Below are 20992 nucleotides of genomic sequence, written 5' to 3' on the forward strand. Positions count from 1 at the left end.
TGTGTGTGTGTGTGTGTGTGTGTGTGTGTGTGTGTGTGTGCGCGCGCGTGTGTGCGTGCGTACGTGCGTGCGTGCATAGATTTTGTACGAGTGTAACAGAGGAAGCCATGCCAGCTGAGCTGAGTTGGTTTAGATAGACATGTATTAACCATTAACTGTCAATCAAATCAAATCAAAGTTTATTTGTCACGCGCGCCGAATACAGTGAAATGCTTACAGGCTCTAACCAATGGTGCGAAAAAAAGGTGTGTGTGTGTGTGTGTGTGTGTGTGTGTAGGTAAGTAAAGAAATAAAATAGTAAAAATACATTTGAAAATAAGAGGAGGAAGGCTATATACAGTAGAGAGGCTATATACAGTAGAGAGGCTATATACAGTAGATAGGCTATATACAGTAGATAGGCTATATACAGTAGAGAGGCTATATACAGTAGAGAGGCTATATACAGTAGATAGGCTATATACAGTAGATAGGCTATATACAGTAGAGAGGCTATATACAGTAGAGAGGCTATATACAGTAGAGAGGCTATACACAGTAGAGAGGCTATATACAGTAGAGAGGCTATATACAGTAGAGAGGCTATATACAGTAGAGAGGCTATATACAGTAGCAAGGCCATAAAGTAGCGAGGCTACATACAGACACCTGTTAGTCAGGCTGATTGAGGTAGTATATACATGTAGATATGGTTAAAGTGACTATGCATACATGATGAACAGAGAGTAGCAGCAGCGTAAAAGAGAGGGGGGGGGGGCACAATGCAAATAGTCCAGGTAGCCATCTGGTTACCTGTTCAGGAGTCTTATGGCTTGGGGGTAAAAACTGTTGAGAAGCCTTTTTGTCTTAGACTTGGCACTCCGGTACCACTTGCCATGTGGTAGTAGAGAGAACAGTATATGACTGGGGTGGCTGGGGTCTTTGACAATTTTTACGTCCTTCCTCTGACACCGCCTGGTGTAGAGGTCCTGGATGGCAGGAAGCTTAGCCCCAGTGATGTACTGGGCCGTACGCACTACCCTCTATAGTGCCTTGCGGTCGGAGGCCGAGCAATTGCTGTACCAGGCAGTGATGCAACCAGCTCTCGATGTTGCAGCTGTAGAACCTTTTGAGGATCTCAGGACCCATGCCAAATCTTTTCAGTTTCCTGAGGGGGAATAGGCTTTGTCGTGCCCTCTATACGTGCCCTCTACATCTACACCTGTCAGTCTGGGGTAATACCTGTCTATCTATACCTGTCAGTCTGGGTTAATACCTGTCTATCTATACCTGTCAGTCTGGATTAATACCTGTCTATCTATACCTGTCAGTCTGGATTAATACCTGTCTATCTATACCTGTCAGTCTATGTTAATACCTGTCTATCTATACCTGTCCGTCTGGGGAAATACCTGTCTATCTATACCTGTCAGTCTATGTTAATACCTGTCTATCTATACCTGTCAGTCTGGGGTAATACCTGTCAGTCTGGGGTAATACCTGTCAGTCTGGGTTAATACCTGTCTATCTATACCTGACAGTCTGGGGTAATACCTGTCTATCTATACCTGTCAGTCTGGGTTAATACCTGTCTATCTATACCTGTCAGTCTGGGTTAATACCTGTCTATCTATACCTGTCAGTCTGGGGTAATACCTGTCAGTCTGGGTTAATACCTGTCTATCTATACCTGTCAGTCTATGTTAATACCTGTCTATCTATACCTGTCCGTCTGGGGAAATACCTGTCTATCTATTCCTGTCAGTCTATGTTAATACCTGTCTATCTATACCTGTCAGTCTGGGGTAATACCTGTCAGTCTGGGGTAATACCTGTCAGTCTGGGGTAATACCTGTCAGTCTGGGTTAATACCTGTCTATCTATACCTGTCCGTCTGGGGTAATACCTGTCTATCTATACCTGTCCGTCTGGGGTAATACCTGTCTATCTACACCTGTCAGTCTGGGTTAATACCTTTCTATCTATGCCTGTCAGTCTGGGGTAATACCTGTCTATCTACACCTGTCAGTCTGGATTAATATCTGTCTATCAAAACCTGTCAGTCTGGGTTAATACCTGTCAGTCTGGGTTAATACCTCTCACTCTGGGGTAATACCTGTCAGTCTGGATTAATATCTGTCTATCTATACCTGTCAGTCTGGGTTAATACCTGTCAGTCTGGGTTAATACCTGTCAGTCTGGGTTAATACCTGTCTATCTATACCTGACAGTCTGGGTTAATACCTGTCTATCTATACCTGTCAGTCTGGATTAATATCTGTCTATCTATACCTGTCAGTCTGGGTTAATACCTGTCAGTCTGGGTTAATACCTGTCTATCTATACCTGACAGTCTGGGTTAGTACCTGTCAGTCTGGGTTAATACCTGTCAGTCTGGGTTAATACCTGTCAGTCTGGGTTAATACCTCTCAGTCTGGGGTAATACCTGTCTATCTATACCTGACAGTCTGGGTTAATACCTGTCTATCTACACCTGTCAGTCTGGGTTAATACCTGTCAGTCTGGGTTAATATCTGTCTATCTATACCTGTCTGTCTGGGTTAATACCTGTCTATCTATACCTGTCAGTCTGGGTTAATACCTGTCTATCTACACCTGTCAGTCTGGATTAATACCTATCAGTCTGAGTTAATACCTGTCTATCTATATCTGTCAGTCTGGGTTAATACCTGTCAGTCTGAGTTAATACCTGTCAGTTTGGATTAATACCTGTCAGTCTGGGGTAATACCTGTCTAGCTGGGTTAATACATGTCTATCTATACCTGTCAGTCTGGGTTAATACCTGTCTATCTATACCTGTCAGTCTGGGTTAAAACCTGTCAGTCTGGGTTATTACCTGTCAGTCTGGGGTAATACCTGTCGGCCTGGGTTAATACCTGTCTATATATACCTGTCAGTCTGGGTTAATACCTGTCTATCTATACCTGTCAGTCTATGTTAATACCTGTCTATCTATACCTGTCCGTCTGGGGTAATACCTGTCTATCTACACCTGTCAGTCTGGGGTAATACCTGTCGATCTATACCTGTCAGTCTGGATTAATACCTGTCTATCTATGCCTGTCAGTCTGGGGTAATACCTGTCTATCTACACCTGTCAGTCTGGATTAATACCTGTCAGTCTGGGTTATTACCTGTCAGTCTGAGGTAATACCTGTCAGTCTGGGTTAATACCTGTCTATCTATACCTGTCAGTTTGGGTTAATACCAGTCTATTTATGCCTGTCAGTCTGGGTTAATACCTCTCAGTCTGGGTTATTACCTGTCAGTCTGGGTTATTACTTGTCAGTCTGGGGTAATACCTGTCTATCTACACCTGTCAGTCTGGATTAATACCTGTCAGTCTGGGTTAATACCTGTCTATCTATACCTGTCAGTCATGGTTAATACCAGTCTATCTATGCTTGTCAGTCTGGGTTAATACCTGTCAGTCTGGGTTATTACCTGTCAGTCTGGGTTATTACTTGTCAGTCTGGGGTAATACCTGTTTATCTACACCTGTCAGTCTGGATTAATACCTGTCAGTCTGGGTTATTACTTGTCAGTCTGGGGTAATACCTGTCAGTCTGGGTAATTACCTGTCAGTCTGGGTTATTACCTGTCAGTCTGGGGTAATACCTGTCAGTCTGGGTTAATACCTGTCCATCAATGCCTGTCAGTCTGGGTTAATACCTGTCTGTCTGGGTTATTACCTGTCAGTCTGGGGTAATACCTGTCAGTCTGGGTTAATACCTGTCAGTCTGGGTTAATACATGTCTGTCTGGTTTAATACCTGTCTGGTTTAATACCTGTCCGTCTTGGTTCATACCTGTCCGTCTGGGTTAATACCTGTCCGTCTGGGTTATTACCTGTCAGTCTGGGGTAATACCTGTCAGTCTGGGTTAATACCTGTCTATCTATACCTGTCAGTCTGGGTTAATACCTGTCTATCTATACCTGTCAGTCTGGATTAATACCTGTCTATCTATACCTGTCAGTCTGGATTAATACCTTTCTATCTATACCTGTCAGTCTGGGTTAATACCTGTCGATCTATACCTGTCAGTCTGGGTTAGTACCTGTCTATCTGTACCTGTCAGTCGGGGTTAATACCTGTCAGTCTGGGTTAATACCTGTCAGTCTGGGTTAATACATGTCTGTCTGGTTTAATACCTGTCTGGTTTAATACCTGTCCGTCTTGGTTCATACCTGTCCGTCTGGGTTAATACCTGTCCGTCTGGGTTAATACCTGTCAGTCGGGGTTAATACCTGTCAGTCTGGGTTAATACCTGTCTGTCTGGTTTAATACCGGTCTGTCTTGGTTCATACCTGTCCGTCTGGGTTAATACCTGTCAGTCTGGGTTAATACCTGTCAGTCTGGATTAATACCTGCCAGTTTGGGTTAATACCTGTCTATCTACACCTGTCAGTCTGGGTTAATACATGTCTATCTATACTTGTCAGTCTAGGTTAATACCTTTCTATCTATACCTGTCTGTCTACACCTGTCTGTCTGAGGTAATACCTGTCTTTCTGGGTTAATATCTGTCTGTCTGTGTGTCTGTGTGTGTTAAGGTGCTTTGTGTTGCTACTTCCTCCACTGACAGACAGACAGACAGACAGACAGACAGACAGACAGACAGACAGACAGGTATAGTCAAAGACAGGTATTAACCCAGACAGACAGACAGTTATTACCCCAGACAGACAGGTATAGACAGACAGACATGTATTAATACAGACAGACCGGTATAGACAGACAGATGGGTATTAAGCCAGACAGATGGGTATTAAGCCAGACAGACGGGTATTAAGCCAGACAGACGGGTATTAAGCCAGACAGACGGGTATTAAGCCAGACAGACCGGTATAGACAGACAGACGGGTATTAAGCCAGACAGACAGACAGACAGCTAAAATCTACATGTAGAATGAGAGGAAGTTAGTGTGTGTGTGAGAGAGACCAAGATAATGCCGTGATTGTGTTAGCCTGCTGAGCTAAAGCGAAGTTAGACGGACGGACGGACGGACAGACAGACCAAGGTAATGCCATGATTGTATTTGCCATGACACTACCGGTACCCTCTATATATAGCCTCGCTATTGTTATTTTACTGCTTCTGTCTAATTATTTGTTACTTGTTATTTTTAATTTAACACTTATTTTTTTCTTAAAACGTCTTAAAGCATTGTTGGTTAAGGGCTTGTAAAGTAAGCATTTCACTGTAAGGTCTAAACCTATTGTATTCAGCGCATGTGATTTGATTTTCTGAGTAAAGCCAAGGCAGACAAACAAACAGACCAAGGTAATGCCATGATTGTGTTAGCCTTCTGAGCTAAAGCTAAAGCAGACAGACAGAAAGACAGGCATGGCATGGCATGGCATGGGCATGTAATCCCACTCAATCTCAACACAATGACACACCCTCCTTTTCTCTCGTTGAATATAATGGTACTCAATGTAGAGTCCTCAAACTGACCAGGCACATTATGTCCAAAGGTGTATAACGGACCATGTGGTGTGTGTATGCATCTCCCCAGGTGTTGAAGCCGTGGCTTGAAGGGGACCAGGTGTGGTTAGGCTGGTCTCAGTCTGTAAAGGTTAGAGTCACCAGAGAGCTGCTCATTAAACTGGTGTCTCATAAAATCACCTTCAAAATCTGGGACACCAAGGACAGGGTCTCTGCTAAAGCCAGGTATTGTTCCACTCACACAGATTACAGACTAAAGACAGGCATTGTACCACTCACACAGATTACAGACTAAAGACAGGCATTGTCCCACTCACACAGATTACAGACTAAGGCATTGTAGCACATATTAAAGACAAGACCAGGTATTGTACCACTCACACAGATTACAGACTAAGGCCAGGTATTGTACCACATATTACAGACAAGGCCAGACATTGTACCACAGATTATAGACCATGGCCAGGTATTGTAACACTAACTAAGGCCAGGTATTGTAACACAGATTATAGACTAAAACCAGGTATTGTACCACAGATTATAGGCTAAGGCTAGGTATTGTACCACAGATTATAGACTAAAACCAGGTATTGTACCACACATTATAGACTAAGGCCAGGTATTGTACCACAGATTATAGACTAAAACCAGGTATTGTACAACAGATTATGGACTAAAGCCAGGTATTGCACCACAGATTATAGACTAAGGTCAGGTATTGTGAAACAGATTACAGACTAAGGCCAAGAAGTGTACCACAGATTATAGACTAAAACCAGGTATTGTACCACAGATTATGGACTAAAGCCAGGTATTGTACAACAGATTATGGACTAAAGCCAGGTATTGTACCACAGATTATAGACTAAGGTCAGGTATTGTGAAACAGATTACAGACTAAGGCCAAGAAGTGTACCACAGATTATAGACTAAAACCAGGTATTGTACCACAGATTATGGACTAAAGCCAGGTATTGTACAACAGATTATGGACTAAAGCCAGGTATTGTACCACAGATTATAGACTAAGGTCAAGTATTGTACCACAGATTATGGACAAAAGCCAGGTATTGTACCACAGATTATAGACTAAAACCAGGTATTGTACCACAGATTGTGGACTAAAGGCTCAATTGAATCTAGAGTACTGAAGAACTGCATTACAGCGCGTTAGAAATGTTAAATCAACGTTCCTGGTTCAGTGGTAAATGCTGCATATCTTTGCTCAATCTGATGTTAACTTTAGATTTCAAAAGTGATATAATGCTGAACCTCAGCGATACGGATTGAACTGAGCCCCAACAATGAATAAGTATGTAAACCTGTTGTTCAATGTAAGTGTGGATCAAAGTGTCTGCTTGCTTATTTATTGATCCAGATATGACCGACCCAAAACCTTCCGACTGCCACAGGCCAAACCAGGGGAAGACAATGATCTAGGTAAGAGCTGCGGTTTTAACCTGTTTTAAATTCTAATAACATCACTGGGAATCATTTACATTTCCCAAACTCAGATAGTTGTGTGTTAGATTTGTTTTGGCCTACCAAGACTTTCAACAGACTTTTAGTGTTCAGTTGTCAATATTATTTTATACTGATGTTGTGCTACATTAATATAAGTGTGCTGGAGAATGTGTTCATGTTAATAACTGTCTTGAGGTATCTATCTGATGTCTAGGAGTAAACCTAGACTGAGGCAGCCAGAAGTAATCAAATAAACAATCATCATCTGTGACCTGAGATCTGGGCTGGGGCAGGGCACTGGGCTTAGCTAAGCATAGACATAATACAATCATAATGCAATCTCCATCTGTGACCTGAGATCTGGGCTGGGGCAGGGCACTGGGCTTAGCTAAGCATAGACATAATACAATCTCCATCTGTGACCTGAGATCTGGGCTGGGGCAGGGCACTGGGCTTTGCTAAGCATAGACATAATACAATCATACTACAATCTCCATCTGTGACCTGAGATCTGGGCTGGGGCAGGGCACTGGGCTTAGCTAAGCATAGACATAATACAACCATCATCTGTGACCTGAGATCTGTGCTGGGGCAGGGCACTGGGCTTTGCTAAGCATAGACATAATACAATCATACTACAATCTCCACCTGTGACCTGAGATCTGGGCTGGGGCAGGGCACTGGGCTTAGCTAAGCATAGACATAATACAATCATAATACAATCTCCATCTGTGACCTGAGATCTGGGCTGGGGCAGGGCACTGGGCTTAGCTAAGCATAGACATAATACAATCATAATGCAATCTCCATCTGTGACCTGAGATCTGGGCTGGGGCAGGGCACTGAGCTTAGCTAAGCATAGACAAAATACAATCATAATACAATCTCCATCTGTGACCTGAGATCTGGGCTGGGGCAGGGCACTGGGCTTAGCTAAGCATAGACATAATACAATCATCATCTGTGACCTGAGATCTGTGCTGGGGCAGGGCACTGGGCTTTGCTAAGCATAGACATAATACAATCATACTACAATCTCCATCTGTGACCTGAGATCTGGGCTGGGGCAGGGCACTGGGCTTAGCTAAGCATAGACATAATACAATCATAATGCAATCTCCATCTGTGACCTGAGATCTGGGCTGGGGCAGGGCACTGGGCTTTGCTAAGCATAGACATAATACAATCATACTCCTATCTCCATCTGTGACCTGAGATCTGGGCTGGGGCAGGGCACTGGGCTTTGCTAAGCATAGACATAATACAATCATACTACAATCTCCATCTGTGACCTGAGATCTGGGCTGGGGCAGGGCACTGGGCTTAGCTAAGCATAGACATAATACAATCATAATACAATCTCCATCTGTGACCTGAGATCTGGGCTGGGGAAGGGCACTGGGCTTAGCTAAGCATAGACATAATACAATCTCCATCTGTGACCTGAGATCTGGGCTGGGGCAGGGTACTGGGCTTAGCTAAGAATAGACAAAATACAATCATAATACAATCTCCATCTGTGACCTGAGATCTGGGCTGGGGCAGGGCACTGGGCTTAGCTAAGCATAGACATAATACAATCTCCATCTGTGACCTGAGATCTGGGCTGGGGCAGGGCACTGGGCTTATCTAAGCATAGACATAATACAATCATAATACAATCTCCATCTGTGACCTGAGATCTGAGCTGGGGCAGGGCACTGGGCTTTGCTAAGCATAGACATAATACAATCATACTACAATCTCCATCTGTGACCTGAGATCTGGGCTGGGGCAGGGCACTGGGCTTAGCTAAGCATAGACATAATACAATCATACTACAATCTCCATCTGTGACCTGAGATCTGGGCTGGGGCAGGGCACTGGGCTTAGCTAAGCATAGACATAATACAATCATAATACAATCTCCATCTGTGACCTGAGATCTGGGCTGGGGCAGGGCACTGGGCTTAGCTAAGCATAGACATAATACAATAATAATGCAATCTCCATCTGTGACCTGAGATCTGGGCTGGGGCAGGGCACTGGGCTTAGCTAAGCATAGACATAATACAATCATAATACAATCTCCATCTGTGACCTGAGATCTGGGCTGGGGCAGGGCACTGGGCTTAGCTAAGCATAGACATAATACAATCATAATGCAATGTCCATCTGTGACCTGAGATCTGGGCTGGGGCAGGGCACTGAGCTTAGCTAAGCATAGACAAAATACAATCATAATACAATCTCCATCTGTGACCTGAGATCTGGGCTGGGGCAGGGCACTGGGCTTAGCTAAGCATAGACATAATACAATCATCATCTGTGACCTGAGATCTGTGCTGGGGCAGGGCACTGGGCTTTGCTAAGCATAGACATAATACAATCATACTACAATCTCCATCTGTGACCTGAGATCTGGGCTGGGGCAGGGCACTGGGCTTAGCTAAGCATAGACATAATACAATCATAATGCAATCTCCATCTGTGACCTGAGATCTGGGCTGGGGCAGGGCACTGGGCTTTGCTAAGCATAGACATAATACAATCATACTCCTATCTCCATCTGTGACCTGAGATCTGGGCTGGGGCAGGGCACTGGGCTTTGCTAAGCATAGACATAATACAATCATACTACAATCTCCATCTGTGACCTGAGATCTGGGCTGGGGCAGGGCACTGGGCTTAGCTAAGCATAGACATAATACAATCATAATACAATCTCCATCTGTGACCTGAGATCTGGGCTGGGGAAGGGCACTGGGCTTAGCTAAGCATAGACATAATACAATCTCCATCTGTGACCTGAGATCTGGGCTGGGGCAGGGTACTGGGCTTAGCTAAGAATAGACAAAATACAATCATAATACAATCTCCATCTGTGACCTGAGATCTGGGCTGGGGCAGGGCACTGGGCTTAGCTAAGCATAGACATAATACAATCTCCATCTGTGACCTGAGATCTGGGCTGGGGCAGGGCACTGGGCTTATCTAAGCATAGACATAATACAATCATAATACAATCTCCATCTGTGACCTGAGATCTGAGCTGGGGCAGGGCACTGGGCTTTGCTAAGCATAGACATAATACAATCATACTACAATCTCCATCTGTGACCTGAGATCTGGGCTGGGGCAGGGCACTGGGCTTAGCTAAGCATAGACATAATACAATCATACTACAATCTCCATCTGTGACCTGAGATCTGGGCTGGGGCAGGGCACTGGGCTTAGCTAAGCATAGACATAATACAATCATAATACAATCTCCATCTGTGACCTGAGATCTGGGCTGGGGCAGGGCACTGGGCTTAGCTAAGCATAGACATAATACAATAATAATGCAATCTCCATCTGTGACCTGAGATCTGGGCTGGGGCACGGCACTGGGCTTGGCTAAGCATAGACATAATACAATCATCATCTGTGACCCGAGATCTGTGCTGGGGCAGGGCACTGGGCTTTGCTAAGCATAGACATAATACAATCATACTACAATCTCAATCTGTGACCTGAGATCTGGGCTGGGGCAGGGCACTGGGCTTAGCTAAGCATAGACATAATACAATCATAATACAATCTCCATCTGTGACCTGAGATCTGGGCTGGGGCAGGGCACTGGGCTTAGCTAAGCATAGACATAATACAATCTCCATCTGTGACCTGAGATCTGTGCTGGGGCAGGGCACTGGGTTTAGCTAAGCATAGACATAATACAATCATAATGCAATCTCCATCTGTGACCTGAGATCTGGGCTGGGGCAGGGCACTGGGCTTTGCTAAGCATAGACATAATACAATCATACTACAATCTCCATCTGTGACCTGAGATCTGGGCTGGGGCAGGGCACTGGGCTTAGCTAAGCACAGACATAATACAATCATAATACAATCTCCATCTGTGACCTGAGATCTGGGCTGGGGCAGGGCACTGGGCTTAGCTAAGCATAGACATAATACAATCTCTATCTGTGACCTGAGATCTTGGCTGGGGCAGGGTACTGGGCTTAGCTAAGAATAGACAAAATACAATCATAATACAATCTCCATCTGTGACCTGAGATCTGGGTTGGGGCAGGGCACTGGGCTTAGCTAAGCATAGACAAAATACAATCATAATAAAATCTCCATCTGTGACCTGAGATCTGGGCTGGGGCAGGGCACTGGGCTTAGCTAAGCATAGACATAATACAATCTCCATCTGTGACCTGAGATCTGGGCTAGGGCAGGGCACTGGGCTTATCTAAGCATAGACATAATACAATCTCCATCTGTGACCTGAGATCTGGGCTGGGGCAGGGCACTGGGCTTATCTAAGCATAGACATAATACAATCATAATACAATCTCCATCTGTGACCTGAGATCTGGGCTGGGGCAGAGCACTGGGCTTAGCTAAGCATTGACATAATACAATCTCCATCTGTGACCTGAGATCTGGGCTGGGGCAGGCCACTGGGCTTAGCTGAGCATATACATAATACAATAATAATACATACTCCATCTGTGACCTGAGATCTGGGCTGGGGCAGGGCACTGGGCTCATGTAAGCATAAAAATAATACAATCTCCATCTGTGAGCTGAGATCTGGGCTGGGGAAGGAAACTGGGTTTATCTAAGCATAGACATAATACAATCATAATACAATCTCCATCTGTGACCTGAGATCTGGGCTGGGTCAGGGCACTGGGCTTAGCTAAGCATAGACATAATACAATCATAATACAATCTCCATCTGTGACCTGAGATCTGGGCTGGGGCTGGGCACTGGGCTTAGCTAAGCATAGACATAATACAATCTCCATCTGTGACCTGAGATCTGGGCTGGGGCAGGCCACTGGGCTTAGCTAAGCATAGACATAATACAATCATAATACATACTCCATCTGTGACCTGAGATCTGGGCTGGGGCAGGCCACTGGGCTTAGCTAAGCATAGACATAATACAATCATAATACATACTCCATCTGTGACCTGAGATCTGGGCTGGGGCAGGGCACTAGGCTTAGCTAAGCACAGACATAATACAATTATAATACAATCTTCATCTGTGACCTGAGATCTGGGCTGGGGCAGGGCACTGGGCTCATGTAAGCATAGACATAATACAATCTCCATCTGTGAGCTGAGATCTGGGCTGGGGAAGGGCACTGGGTTTATCTAAGCATAGACATAATACAATCATAATACAATCTCCATCTGTGACCTGAGATCTGGCCTGGGTCAGGGCACTGGGCTTAGCTAAGCATAGACATAATACAATCATAATACAATCTCCATCTGTGACCTGAGATCTGGGCTGGGGCAGGGCACTGGGCTTAGCTAAGCATAGACATAATACAATCATAATACAATCTCCATCTGTGACCTGAGATCTGGGCTGGGGCTGGGCACTGGGCTTACCTAAGCATAGACATAATACAATCTCCATCTGTGACCTGAGATCTGGGCTGGGGCAGGGCACTGGGTTTAGCTAAGCATAGACATAATACAATCATAATACAATCTCCATCTGTGACCTGAGATCTGGGCTGGGGCAGGGCACTGGGCTTAGCTAAGCATAGACAAAATACAATCATAATACAATCTCCATCTGTGACCTGAGATCTGGGCTGGGGCAGGGCACTGGGCTTAGCTAAGCATAGACATAATACAATCTCCATCTGTGACCTGAGATCTGGGCTGGGGCAGGGCACTGGGCTTAGCTAAGCATAGACATAATACAATCATAATACCATCTCCATCTGTGATCTGGGCTGGGGCAAGGCACTGGGCTTAGCTAAGCATAGACATAATACAATCTCCATCTGTGACCTGAGCTCTGGGCTGGGGCAGGGCACTGGGCTTATCTAAGCATAGACATAATACAATCTCCATCTGTGACCTGAGATCTGGGCTGGGGCAGGGCACTGGGCTTAGCTAAGCATAGACATAATACAATCATAATACAATCTCCATCTGTGACCTGAGATCTGGGCTGGGGAAGGGCACTGGGCATATCTAAGCATAGACATAATACAATCTCGATCTGTGACCTGAGATCTGTGCTGGGGCAGGGCACTGGGCTCATCTAAGCATAGACATAATACAATCTCCAACTGTGTCCTGAGATCTGGGCTGGGGCAGGTCACTGGGCTTAGCTAAGCATAGGCATAATACAATCTCCATCTGTGACCTGAGATCTGGGCTGGGGAAGGAAACTGGGTTTATCTAAGCATAGACATAATACAATCATAATACAATCTCCATCTGTGACCTGAGATCTGGGCTGGGGCAGGGCACTGGGCTTAGCTAAGCATAGACATAATACAATCTCCATCTGTGACCTGAGATCTGGGCTGGGGCAGGGCACTGGGCTTAGCTAAGCATAGACATAATACAATCATAATACCATCTCCATCTGTGATCTGGGCTGGGGCAAGGCACTGGGCTTAGCTAAGCATAGACATAATACAATCTCCATCTGTGACCTGAGCTCTGGGCTGGGGCAGGGCACTGGGCTTATCTAAGCATAGACATAATACAATCTCCATCTGTGACCTGAGATCTGGGCTGGGGCAGGGCACTGGGCTTAACTAAGCATAGACATAATACAATCATAATACAATCTCCATCTGTGACCTGAGATCTGGGCTGGGGAAGGGCACTGGGCTTATCTAAGCATAGACATAATACAATCTCCATCTGTGACCTGAGATCTGGGCTGGGGCAGGGCACTGGGCTTATCTAAGCATAGACATAATACAATCTCCATCTCTGACCTGAGATCTGGGCTGGGGCAGGGCACTGGGCTTAGCTAAGCATAGACATAATACAATCATAATACAATCTCCATCTGTGACCTGAGATCTGGGCTGGGGAAGGGCACTGGGCTTATCTAAGCATAGACATAATACAATCTCGATCTGTGACCTGAGATCTGTGCTGGGGCAGGGCACTGGGCTCATCTAAGCATAGACATAATACAATCTCCAACTGTGTCCTGAGATCTGGGCTGGGGCAGGTCACTGGGCTTAGCTAAGCATAGGCATAATACAATCTCCATCTGTGACCTGAGATCTGGGCTGGGGAAGGAAACTGGGTTTATCTAAGCATAGACATAATACAATCATAATACAATCTCCATCTGTGACCTAAGATCTGGGCTGGGGCAGGGCACTGGGCTTAGCTAAGCATAGACATAATACAATCTCCATCTGTGACCTGAGCTCTGGGCTGGGGCAGGGTACTGGGCTTATCTAAGCATAGACATAATACAATCTCCATCTGTGACCTGAGATCTGGGCTGGGGCAGGGCACTGGGCTTAACTAAGCATAGACATAATACAATCATAATACAATCTCCATCTGTGACCTGAGATCTGGGCTGGGGAAGGGCACTGGGCTTATCTAAGCATAGACATAATACAATCTCGATCTGTGACCTGAGATCTGTGCTGGGGCAGGGCACTGGGCTCATCTAAGCATAGACATAATACAATCTCCAACTGTGTCCTGAGATCTGGGCTGGGGCAGGGCACTGGGCTTAGCTAAGCATAGACATAATACAATCTCCATCTGTGACCTGAGATCTGGGCTGGGGAAGGAAACTGGGTTTATCTAAGCATAGACATAATACAATCATAATACAATCTCCATCTGTGACCTGAGATCTGGGCTGGGGCAGGGCACTGGGCTTAGCTAAGCATAGACATAATACAGTCTCCATCTGTGACCTGAGATCTGGGCTGGGGAAGGAAACTGGGTTTATCTAAGCATAGACATAATACAATCATAATACAATCTTCATCTGTGACCTGAGATCTGGGCTGGGGCAGGGCACTGGGCTTAGCTAAGCACAGACATAATACAATCATACTACAATCTCCATCTGTGACCTGAGATCTGGGCTGGGGCAGGGCACTGGGCTTAGCTAAGCATAGACATAATACAATCATAATACAATCTCCATCTGTGACCTGAGATCTGGGCTGGGGCAGGGCACTGGGCTTAGCTAAGCATAGACATAATACAATCTCTATCTGTGACCTGAGATCTGGGCTGGGGCAGGGTACTGGGCTTAGCTAAGAATAGACAAAATACAATCATAATACAATCTCCATCTGTGACCTGATATCTGGGTTGGGGAACGGCACTGGGCTTAGCTAAGCATAGACAAAATACAATCATAATAAAATCTCCATCTGTGACCTGAGATCTGGGCTGGGGCAGGGCACTGGGCTTAGCTAAGCATAGACATAATACAATCTCCATCTGTGACCTGAGATCTGGGCTAGGGCAGGGCACTGGGCTTATCTAAGCATAGACATAATACAATCTCCATCTGTGACCTGAGATCTGGGCTGGGGCAGGGCACTGGGCTTATCTAAGCATAGACATAATACAATCATAATACAATCTCCATCTGTGACCTGAGATCTGGGCTGGGGCAGGGCACTGGGCTTAGCTAAGCATTGACATAATACAATCTCCATCTGTGACCTGAGATCTGGGCTGGGGCAGGCCACTGGGCTTAGCTGAGCATATACATAATACAATAATAATACATACTCCATCTGTGACCTGAGATCTGGGCTGGGGCAGGGCACTGGGCTCATGTAAGCATAAACATAATACAATCTCCATCTGTGAGCTGAGATCTGGGCTGGGGAAGGAAACTGGGTTTATCTAAGCATAGACATAATACAATCATAATACAATCTCCATCTGTGACCTGAGATCTGGGCTGGGTCAGGGCACTGGGCTTAGCTAAGCATAGACATAATACAATCATAATACAATCTCCATCTGTGACCTGAGATCTGGGCTGGGGCTGGGCACTGGGCTTAGCTAAGCATAGACATAATACAATCTCCATCTGTGACCTGAGATCTGGGCTGGGGCAGGCCACTGGGCTTAGCTAAGCATAGACATAATACAATCATAATACATACTCCATCTGTGACCTGAGATCTGGGCTGGGGCAGGGCACTGGGCTTAGCTAAGCACAGACATAATACAATTATAATACAATCTTCATCTGTGACCTGAGATCTGGGCTGGGGCAGGGCACTGGGCTCATGTAAGCATAGACATAATACAATCTCCATCTGTGAGCTGAGATCTGGGCTGGGGAAGGGCACTGGGTTTATCTAAGCATAGACATAATACAATCATAATACAATCTCCATCTGTGACCTGAGATCTGGGCTGGGTCAGGGCACTGGGCTTAGCTAAGCATAGACATAATACAATCATAATACAATCTCCATCTGTGACCTGAGATCTGGGCTGGGGCTGGGCACTGGGCTTACCTAAGCATAGACATAATACAATCTCCATCTGTGACCTGAGATCTGGGCTGGGGCAGGGCACTGGGTTTAGCTAAGCATAGACATAATACAATCATAATACAATCTCCATCTGTGACCTGAGATCTGGGCTGGGGCAGGGCACTGGGCTTAGCTAAGCATAGACAAAATGCAATCATAATACAATCTCCATCTGTGACCTGAGATCTGGGCTGGGGCAGGGCACTGGGCTTAGCTAAGCATAGACATAATACAATCTCCATCTGTGACCTGAGATCTGGGCTGGGGCAGGGCACTGGGCTTAGCTAAGCATAGACATAATACAATCATAATACAATCTCCATCTGTGACCTGAGATATGGGCTGGGGCAGGGCACTGAGCTTAGCTAAGCATAGACAAAATACAATCATAATACAATCTCCATCTGTGACCTGAGATCTGGGCTGGGGCAGGGCACTGGGCTTTGCTAAGCATAGACATAATACAATCTCCATCTGTGACCTGAGATCTGGGCTGTGGCAGGGCACTGGGCTTAGCTAAGCATAGACAAAATACAATCATAATACAATCTCCATCTGTGACCTGAGATCTGGGCTGGGGCAGGGCACTGGGCTTAGCTAAGCATAGACATAATACAATCATAATACCATCTCCATCTGTGATCTGGGCTGGGGCAAGGCACTGGGCTTAGCTAAGCATAGACATAATACAATCTCCATCTGTGACCTGAGCTCTGGGCTGGGGCAGGGCACTGGGCTTATCTAAGCATAGACATAATACAATCTCCATCTGTGACCTGAGATCTGGGCTGGGGCTGGGCACTGGGCTTAGCTAAGCATAGACATAATACAATCTCCATCTGTGACCTGAGATCTGGGCTGGGGCAGGCCACTGGGCTTAGCTAAGCATAGACATAATACAATCATAATACATACTCCATCTGTGACCTGAGATCTGGGCTGGGGCAGGGCACTGGGCTTAGCTAAGCACAGACATAATACAATTATAATACAATCTTCATCTGTGACCTGAGATCTGGGCTGGGGCAGGGCACTGGGCTCATGTAAGCATAGACATAATACAATCTCCATCTGTGAGCTGAGATCTGGGCTGGGGAAGGGCACTGGGTTTATCTAAGCATAGACATAATACAATCATAATACAATCTCCATCTGTGACCTGAGATCTGGGCTGGGTCAGGGCACTGGGCTTAGCTAAGCATAGACATAATACAATCATAATACAATCTCCATCTGTGACCTGAGATCTGGGCTGGGGCTGGGCACTGGGCTTACCTAAGCATAGACATAATACAATCTCCATCTGTGACCTGAGATCTGGGCTGGGGCAGGGCACTGGGTTTAGCTAAGCATAGACATAATACAATCATAATACAATCTCCATCTGTGACCTGAGATCTGGGCTGGGGCAGGGCACTGGGCTTAGCTAAGCATAGACAAAATGCAATCATAATACAATCTCCATCTGTGACCTGAGATCTGGGCTGGGGCAGGGCACTGGGCTTAGCTAAGCATAGACATAATACAATCTCCATCTGTGACCTGAGATCTGGGCTGGGGCAGGGCACTGGGCTTAGCTAAGCATAGACATAATACAATCATAATACAATCTCCATCTGTGACCTGAGATATGGGCTGGGGCAGGGCACTGAGCTTAGCTAAGCATAGACAAAATACAATCATAATACCATCTCCATCTGTGACCTGAGATCTGGGCTGGGGCAGGGCACTGGGCTTTGCTAAGCATAGACATAATACAATCTCCATCTGTGACCTGAGATCTGGGCTGTGGCAGGGCACTGGGCTTAGCTAAGCATAGACAAAATACAATCATAATACAATCTCCATCTGTGACCTGAGATCTGGGCTGGGGCAGGGCACTGGGCTTAGCTAAGCATAGACATAATACAATCATAATACCATCTCCATCTGTGATCTGGGCTGGGGCAAGGCACTGGGCTTAGCTAAGCATAGACATAATACAATCTCCATCTGTGACCTGAGCTCTGGGCTGGGGCAGGGCACTGGGCTTATCTAAGCATAGACATAATACAATCTCCATCTGTGACCTGAGATCTGGGCTGGGGCAGGGCACTGGGCTTAGCTAAGCATAGACATAATACAATCATAATACAATCTCCATCTGTGACCTGAGATCTGGGCTGGGGAACGGCACTGGGCTTATCTAAGCATAGACATAATACAATCTCGATCTGTGACCTGAGATCTGTGCTGGGGCAGGGCACTGGGCTCATCTAAGCATAGACATAATACAATCTCCAACTGTGTCCTGAGATCTGGGCTGGGGCAGGTCACTGGGCTTAGCTAAGCATAGGCATAATACAATCTCCATCTGTGACCTGAGATCTGGGCTGGGGAAGGAAACTGGGTTTATCTAAGCATAGACATAATACAATCATAATACAATCTCCATCTGTGACCTGAGATCTGGGCTGGGGCAGGGCACTGGGCTTAGCTAAGCATAGACATAATACAATCATAATACAATCTCCATCTGTGACCTGAGATCTGGGCTGGGGCTGGGCACTGGGCTTAGCTAAGCATAGACATAATACAATCTCCATCTGTGACCTGAGATCTGGGCTGGGGCAGGCCACTGGGCTTAGCTAAGCATAGACATAATACAATCATAATACATACTCCATCTGTGACCTGAGATCTGGGCTGGGGCAGGCCACTGGGCTTAGCTAAGCATAGACATAATACAATCATAATACAATCTTCATCTGTGACCTGAGATCTGGGCTGGGGCAGGGCACTGGGCTCATGTAAGCATAGACATAATACAATCTCCATCTGTGAGCTGAGATCTGGGCTGGGGAAGGGCACTGGGTTTATCTAAGCATAGACATAATACAATCATAATACAATCTTCATCTGTGACCTGAGATCTGGGCTGGGTCAGGGCACTGGGCTTAGCTAAGCATAGACATAATACAATCATAATACAATCTCCATCTGTGACCTGAGATCTGGGCTGGGGCTGGGCACTGGTCTTACCTAAGCATAGACATAATACAATCTCCATCTGTGACCTGAGATATGGGCTGGGGCAGGGCAGTGGGGTTAGCTAAGCATAGACATAATACAATCATAATACAATCTCCATCTGTGACCTGAGATCTGGGCTGGGGCAGGGCACTGCGTTTAGCTAAGCATAGACATAATACAATCATAATACAATTTCCATCTGTGACCTGAGATCTGGGCTGGGGCAGGGCACTGGGCTTAGCTAAGCATAGACAAAATACAATCATAATACAATCTCCATCTGTGACCTGAGATCTGGGCTGGGGCAGGGCACTGGGCTTAGCTAAGCATAGACATAATACAATCATAATACAATCTCCATCTGTGACCTGAGATCTGGGCTGGGGCAGGGCACTGGGCTTAGCTAAGCATAGACATAATACAATCATAATACAATCTCCATCTGTAACCTGAGATCTGGGCTGGGGCAGGGCACTGGGCTTAGCTAAGCATAGACATAATACAATCATAATACAATCTCCATCTGTGACCTGAGATCTGGGCTGGGGCAGGGCACTGGGCTTTGCTAAGCATAGACATAATACAATCTCCATCTGTGACCTGAGATCTGGGCTGTGGCAGGGCACTGGGCTTAGCTAAGCATAGACAAAATACAATCATAATACAATCTCCATCTGTGACCTGAGATCTGGGCTGGGGCAGGGCACTGGGCTTAGCTAAGCATAGACATAATACAATCATAATACCATCTCCATCTGTGATCTGGGCTGGGGCAAGGCACTGGGCTTAGCTAAGCATAGACATAATACAATCTCCATCTGTGACCTGAGATCTGGGCTGGGGCAGGGCACTGGGCTTTGCTAAGCATAGACATAATACAATCTCCATCTGTGACCTGAGATCTGGGCTGGGGCAGGGCACTGGGCTTAGCTAAGCATAGACATAATACAATCATAATACAATCTCCATCTGTGACCTGAGATCTGGGCTGGGGAAGGGCACTGGGCTTATCTAAGCATAGACATAATACAATCTCGATCTGTGACCTGAGATCTGTGCTGGGGCAGGGCACTGGGCTCATCTAAGCATAGACATAATACAATCTCCAACTGTGTCCTGAGATCTGGGCTGGGGCAGGTCACTGGGCTTATCTAAGCATATACATAATACAATCATAATACAATCTCCATCTGTGACCTGAGATCTGGGCTGGGGCAGGGCACTGGGCTTAGCTAAGCATAGACATAATACAATCTCCATCTGTGACCTGAGATCTGGGCTGGGGCAGGGCACTGGGCTTAACTAAGCATAGACATAATACAATTATAATACAATCTCCATCTGTGACCTGAGATCTGGGCTGGGGCAGGGCACTGGGCTCATGTAAGCATAGACATAATACAATCTCCATCTGTGAGCTTAGATCTGGGCTGGGGAAGGGCACTGGGTTTATCTAAGCATAGACATAATACAATCATAATACAATCTCCATCTGTGACCGGAGATCTGGGCTGGGGCAGGGCACTGGGCTTACCTAAGCATAGACATAATACAATCTCCGTCTGTGACCTGAGATCTGGGCTGGGGCAGGGCACTGGGCTTAGCTAAGCATAGACATAATACAATCATAATACAATCTCCATCTGTGACCTGAGATCTGGGCTGGGTCAGGGCACTGGGCTTAGCTAAGCATAGACAAAATACAATCATAATACAATCTCCATCTGTGACCTGAGATCTGGGCTGGGGCAGGGCACTGGGCTTAGCTAAGC

The 20992-nt window shown here is 45.9% G+C and overlaps 1 protein-coding gene across 1 annotated transcript in view; it reads left to right on the forward strand.

The window, feature by feature from the left end:
- The window catches only part of cfap92 (cilia and flagella associated protein 92 (putative)), a 144740-nt gene that overhangs the window by 38104 nt on the left and 85644 nt on the right, over positions 1-20992 (forward strand). Inside the window, exons 3-4 of the mRNA XM_036984381.1 lie at positions 5522-5676; positions 6830-6891. Of these exons, the coding sequence (XP_036840276.1) occupies positions 5522-5676; positions 6830-6891 (217 nt within the window). The remainder of the gene's footprint in view (positions 1-5521; positions 5677-6829; positions 6892-20992) is intronic.

This window comes from Oncorhynchus mykiss, chromosome 7 (assembly GCF_013265735.2).
Source record: "Oncorhynchus mykiss isolate Arlee chromosome 7, USDA_OmykA_1.1, whole genome shotgun sequence".
Classification (NCBI taxonomy): domain Eukaryota; kingdom Metazoa; phylum Chordata; class Actinopteri; order Salmoniformes; family Salmonidae; genus Oncorhynchus; species Oncorhynchus mykiss.